At 45.8% G+C, this 6,944-nt stretch overlaps 1 protein-coding gene across 1 annotated transcript in view; it reads left to right on the plus strand.

Moving 5' to 3' along the window:
* The first annotated feature begins 1,281 nt into the window (after nt 1-1,281).
* The window catches only part of TXN (thioredoxin), a 15,104-nt gene continuing 9,441 nt past the window's right edge, over nt 1,282-6,944 (plus strand). The window contains exon 1 of the mRNA XM_014308785.2: nt 1,282-1,356. Coding sequence (XP_014164260.1) covers nt 1,282-1,356 — 75 coding nt within the window. The remainder of the gene's footprint in view (nt 1,357-6,944) is intronic.

Below are 6,944 nucleotides of genomic sequence, written 5' to 3' on the forward strand. Positions count from 1 at the left end.
CAGATATCAGATCACCCATTAAAGGATTGCAGGCAGAGCATGAAAGTAAGAGCTGCATGGAATCCTGAGAGAGGGAATATACTTGCTCTCCTGAAGCCAGTGAAGATGACCCAGTGCCCCAAACCCATTTTAGTTTTTGGAGCAGAGAGGACCATAGAGGCACTAAGTGTAGGGACCCTGGTGCCAAATTTGTCCCTGCAGTGGTCCAGGGAACGTGCAAAACAGGAAAGAAGGGGTATGTGAGCACCACACCTTCCCAACAGGGCCATGAACAACTCTCAGTGTACAAATCACACCACGTTTTTTAATCAGACCTGTCAAATGCATCACTGATAAGGTCAAAGTCTGTGGGGCTTATGCATCTGGGTCCCTCAGCCTGCAGGTGGTACAGGAATGTGGAGGTTTGTGAGGCAGATTCAGAACTACACAGAAATGTAGTATTTTACGTCCAGAAGAAAAGATGAAGAGCATGGTGGGAAGAAAAAAAACTAGGAGAGGTCAGGAATTAAGAAAAAAAAACGAAACAGGGAAGAGGATGACACTGAGAGAGAAATAAAGCAGAACAGCTTTGGGCAGCAGCCAGTCAAAAACAATGTTTGTCATTAGCACTGGTTTGTAATTTGAAAATGAAGAACTGAACCTTATTCCCACACCCCTTCTCACACACTGCTTCTTGCAGGCAGCTCTGCATGGTCTGCCACAGCCAGCAGCCAAAAGGCACTGGACTCCTATACATTCGACTGAGAGACCAGAGCCAGGCTTGATGCAAGGATACCTGAATGGTGGCAGTCAGAACAAACACTTCAGGACCACAGAACAAGATTTGAGAAGGTAGCCAAAGATAATTACAGCTTGCAACTTCTCTATATTACATAAGCACCTGTGTGTGATGTCAGTACTTTTAACACAAATGTGAGCGTTAGTTCACCGGTAACACACCAACTCAGTGTACTTCATTCACAAACTTGCATTTAAGATGAAGAAAACCAAGAGCACCTGGCAAATTGTGCTAGTGGATTGGCTGAGACCTGTAGATTTCCTGGAAACTCTCTGATGAAAAGGGTCCTGCCCACACAACAATGAACAGACTCATCTCTGGTGAAATATATACATTAGTCATTTCCAGGAACTAATTGTATTTCAGATAAATTCTAAATGAAAAGCACTGAACTAAATCCCTGGTGAATGGGAATTATGTGTGAAAGTTTTTGTAATAGGAGGCCTGCAGGGGTGGCTTCTGTGAGAAGTTGCTAGAAGGTGCCCCCATGTCCAATGGAGGCAATGCCAGCTGGCTCCAAGACGGACCTACCACTGGCCAGATGTGAGCCTGTCTGCAAAGGTGCTAGCACATCTGGCGTAAGAGATCTAAAAAAACACCAAGGTCAGTGAAGGAGAAGGGGGAGGAAGTGCTTCAGGAACCAGAGTAGAGATTCCTCTGAAGTCTTTGGTGAAGACCACAATGTGGCGGTCTCTGCCACTGCACCCCATGGGAGTTCATGGTAGAGCAGAACCTACAGGACTGGCAGTCTGTGGAGAATTTCATGCCTAGAGCAAGGGGATGACCAGGGGAGGCTGAGACCCCATGGGAAGCTCATTCTGGAACAGGTTTCTGGCAGAACCTGTGGAGCCATGGAGAGAGGAGCTTGTACTGGCACAGGTTTGTTGGCAGGACTTCTGACCCCCCCCAGGGAACCCCAGCTAGAGCAGTCTGTGCTTGATGAATGGCACCCCAAAAAAGGGACCAACACTGGAGCAGCTCAGGAAGAACTCACACTGAAGAAACTCATGGAGGACAGTCTCCCATGGGAAAGAGAGGACGGGTGGGGAAAGGTGTTTTAAGGTTTGTTCCTATTTCTCATTATCCTATTTGTGATTTTAACTAGCAATACATTAATTTCCCAAAGCTGAGGCTATTTTGCCTATTACAGTAGCACTAGTCTGTCCTCAACTCAACCCACAAGACTTTTGGCATAATTTCTGTCCCCTCTGCAGTTCAGAAGGGGGAGTGATAGAGTGGCTTTGGCAGCCAGCCAAGGTCAACCTGCCACACCTGGAAGCAAAACACACATCAACAACTTTGTCATCTATGTAGACACCACATACACATTTATTCTGCATGGCCTGCTTCTTCAAAGACATCTCCACATGTGTATCTCTACAGGTCCTGAAACACCAGTATTTGCCTATTATCAGGCCAAGTCAGCAGATACTGTCCCCCAGACAAAATGTTATGAAAATGTACATGTCCCAAAAAAGAAAAAATATCTCACATCCTCTCCAGGACTTTCCTGGTCTCCCATTCTGCAGATACTCAGCACAAGCACAGCAACCACAAAGTGCTAAATTGCAGCTTCATGCTTTTGCACAGCCTTGAAATTCTCTATTCCTCTTTGTCCACTGCTATCCTCAAGGTCAAAAGGTCAAGAGCCTTTAAATAGCCTCCTGTGCCCCAAAGACTCTTGCTCCTGAGTAGCAGCAGGGGACATTTGGCACAGACAGATTCAGCATCATTCCCTAGGAAAATGAAGGATCCCCTAAGAAAAAGACGCAGTTCTCTAGAAATAATAATTAAAAAAGAAAACCAAACAAAAAACCAAACAAACAAAAAAAACAAAACAAAACAAAACAAAAATTGCAGGTCTGCTTGCTCCAGCCTGCTCTCCTACCCAAGGAAGAACAGAGGCTGGGAGCACGGAGGAGATGACTGAGTTTGAGACACTCAAGGCAAATACACAACATGTGTTTGTATTGACATGAGACCTGAGGTGCCTCGATACCAAAGAGTGCAGATGAGCATTCCTATGCTCACAGACCTCCTGTCAGGGTACCTTCCTTTGTGGAGACCTGGAATATGTCATAAACCCAGGTGAGCACAACAGAAGCTTTCTTTAAAAAAGAAAAAGAGGTTCCTTCTAATAAAAGTCCCAAAAGTAGCAGTTTCATCAGCTCTAGAGCATTTTGAAATTCTTTTCTCCAAAGAACTTACTAAAAATGAAGCAAAACTGAGTGTGAGCGAAGTAACATGGATGTTTTCTTGATTCACAGAAATGCTTTGTTAACCAACATCCCCACACCCCCCACCTATGGCAAGGGGAGATGAACTGTGGCAAGATCTTTATTCCCTTTTTTTTCACATTTTACTCAACTTCTCATTTTTAATCAGACATGCTACACCAAGCATTCAAAGGACTCTGGGCAATTACACCTGCAGTATATCAGCCTGGGAGAGAGAAAGAAGCATGTTTCCCCTGTGCCTGGCACAACACCTAGCACACTTATCCAATTATTAAACATTTATTGCACCTTTAATACATCAGTTACAAAAGCAAAATTTTCCCAAAGGGCAGGCTGGAAGGAAAGCGAAAGTACAATTAAAGGTTGCTGCTCTGTTGCAGTGTCAGGGCCAGGTGTTACACTCTCAATTTCCATTGTAAGACACTGGCAAATAACCTGGCTTTCCTATGGTAAAATCTGATGTTGCTATGGCTGGACTTGTTGCCTCTAGTTGCTTCCTAATTTCTGCAGCTGGATGCACCAATTCTTAATGTTGGACATGACTGACCATCTGTGCCATGGCTGTAGTATTGTTGTCTTTGTAGCTGCGTCTTTTATTGAATGACACATTTGAGTGGTCAGGAGACTGAAGAGACTGTTTTAGGAGACAGAAGTTTGTCTTAGATACGCTCATGGGAGCTTGGAGAAGTTAACTTCCAAGAAATTAGCACAAGCTGCTGGATCTAGTTTCCTGCTCTTTCTTTCCTTTTCCATTTCCTTTGTTCTTCCTCTTCTTTATCCCTCTTATTTTCATGTTTTCTCACTCTCCATTGCATGCCTATGAGGAAATGGAACACCAGTGACTATTGTGTGCCAGAGTCCAAAGCCTGCCAAGAGCAGGTTTTTTGTTGGTTAATGGTTTGCAACACCACATGTTCAGCTGCAGACCTCCAGCCTACCCTGGGTCTCACCACTCCATGGTCTCACCAACACGCACTGGCATACAAAGAAGAAAAGACAAAGCAAGCCCTGGAAAGAAGATTCGTGGCTCCAAAGCCTTTAAACCACAGACAGGTAAACAGATCTGGAAAGTCATGTGGAGCTGGGGGGAGCATCACACCAGGACCATGTGTCACAGCTCTGCCTCGTTCATCCAGATGGACACCATGATTTACAACCTGCCTCACTGATCATCCTGTCAGGGATTACTGCTGCCCACCTTTCCTACCCTGCTTCCCACCTCTCCTAACAGCTCAGAAAAAACTGAAATTTGCTCAGCCTCCCAAACCCTACTGCAGGTCTGACCCTGAGCACACCTTGAGCTCACCTCCAGCTGTGGGTGAAGCGCTTCCCTACTGCTTTTGCCCATGTTGCTCTCACCTAAGAGGTGACAGAAATCAATACAAGCAAAGCCCAAAAAATAAAGGGTGCCTTCCATCATGGGAACCTTTTTAAAGGTGACCAAAACAAGGCAAATTGAATTCCCACCTGGATGTTTGTGATGATTGTGGCATAGCATGAGCTCTCCAAAAACACAGTCCTTTTTACTGGCCTACACCTAAGTGGTACTGATTAATTCTCTTGAGGGCACCTAAATTTAGACCTTCTGACTTCCTCTCCCACATGTTTTCACACATCCAAGGAGCATGGCAAATATATACTTATAGTGCATGGGTGGCTCAGGCATTTGTCTACGTCTCCAGACCTTCTGCAAGAGAAACTATCTACGGACTGATTTTTGAGGCTTACATTGCCTTTCCACTCTGTCCCTCCTCAAGCCATATTTTGTGATTTCAGAAGCAAGCAAACACACCTTCCTGATTGTTTTCAGTGCTTCCTGGTTTTCTGCCAGACCACATTTGCAAAGAGCCATCTATTGGCCACCCTCCTATCCAGTGACTCCTGGGTATGACACATCATACAGCAGTCTGCTGAAGCAGGAAATTCACGTGATTTTCAACGTCTCCACAGTCAACTCACATATTTTTAACATCCACTCTCCAGCAGCCTGGGGGAGAGAAGTATGTTGCATTTGTGGTTGTGAGGAAGGTGGGTGGGAGTGAGGGCACATGAGAAGCTGAGGCCCGTATGGTTGAGTGATTGTGTACATGGGACAGCTACAGCATTGTTGAGCTAAACAATGAAACATTCCACAGTTTAAAAAACAAAATACAAAAATAATAAGAAAACAGGGTATGTTTTCTGGGGGTGTAGATTTTTTTCCCCCATTTAGAGGACACACATTCCTCTGTACCATTTTTATTATGTTCTGTCATGATAGTAATTACTACAGTCTAAGAATCAAGCACAGATCACATAAATTATATTACTGTCCAGTTATTTTAGGCATCCATACAACAATCCTACAGCAACATGTTGGACTTCAAACTGCTGTATGCCTAAGCCTGTCAAGTCAAGTGACTGTGAGCACAGCAGGAGACAAGTGGCCATATATGGCACCTGAGAAGGGACACACTTCTCCTAGTTTAGATAGGGTTTACCCACCCACACTTGCCTTTAGAAAGCTGTTGGTTTCTAAGAATTTATTATCTGGGTGGGTTGTTCCCTGCCTTTGCTTGCACTGGCTTCTGCACGAGCCACACAATGCTTGGCTGAGCTGGGACATTCAGGAGCTGCACTTTGAAGGTAGTCTGGGCTTCTCATTTTATCCTGCCAGGCAGTTGGTTGTAGAGCAAGGTGCCTTGGCTGATGAGGAATTCCTGCTTTCTCTTGAGCCATTGGCAGCAGCTGCACCTCCCCAAAGCAGCACAGGGCACATGTACCAGCTGTGTCTGTCAGCCACAGGGCACACGGACACAAGGGCAGCAGGGACCAGCTGGAGGAAGCTGGAAGAAAATATGAATACCAACAGAAACCACCAAGCCTTCACGATGCTGCTTCCTGGCTTCTCTAGTGATGCCACCAAAGAAAAAAAGGGAATGCTTATGGCATCTAACAGGAGGGGGAAGAAGCAGGGAGAGCAGCATTCAAAGTGCTTCCAGCAGACAAAACCTATCAGGTCTGGAAAGAACTAGACAGAAGAAGGCCTGCTGTGGTGCAACTAAAGTTGAGCAAAGGGGATGCAACCACAGGGCCAGAAAAGAGCTTACTAGATCTGCTGCAGTAGTATGCCACACACTTAAAATTAATTACTCAGTTTCCACCACGAGTAAAGTAACATATGAGAGCACATCCTGTTGGGATGGGTTGGTACCTGTACCCAAGGAAAACTGTCTTTTGTTTTCTTTTTCTTTTCAAGGAAGAAGTGTATTTTTTTTTATCCAGGACCTGCACTAACTCTTCCCATCCTCTGCTCAGCTGTAACCCAGAGCAAATCTTTCACAGGCTGGTAACTCAGCTGCTAAAACCTGCTTTTGTAACACACCCGGCACCAATATCCCAACGCCTAACCTTTCCTGTGTCCCGAGCAGTGGGAGCTGGAGTCAGCAACGTCCAGAGTCCAACATTAAACCCTACCGGCTCAACAGAAGGAGAGCAGGGCTGTGGCAGACCTGTTTTGCACTGTAGGGTGGGCAGTGGTGCAGCATGTGGTGAAACAAAGGATGTCTCTAAAACACAGAGAAATAAACAAGATAGATGGGAACTTAAGGTTCCACCAAGGAGTACTCTCGGATGGGAAGGCTAAGTTGTTCCCATGAGGGGTCTTTCTGGTCCTGGTTGAGTCCCTCCATGAGGGGAGCTAGGGGAGACGGTCAGTGTTTCACCCCGGGCAAGCACCGCTCGGCTGGCTGAGCCTTCTACACAGCAGAAGGGCCCACATCCCACAGAGAAACGGCGCCACTCCGTGCTTTTGGTGGTGGGAAGGAAAACAACAAGGGGAAAAAAGGGAAAAAAGAAAAATATTCCCGTGATTTATTCCCGCCTTCCAGCTTTGCAGCAGCCCCACTCTACCCGCATTACGGGTAACACCACCTCCCTTTCTCGTAAGG

Source organism: Geospiza fortis, unplaced genomic scaffold, assembly GCF_000277835.1.
Source record: "Geospiza fortis unplaced genomic scaffold, GeoFor_1.0 scaffold203, whole genome shotgun sequence".
NCBI classification, from domain to species: Eukaryota; Metazoa; Chordata; class Aves; order Passeriformes; family Thraupidae; genus Geospiza; species Geospiza fortis.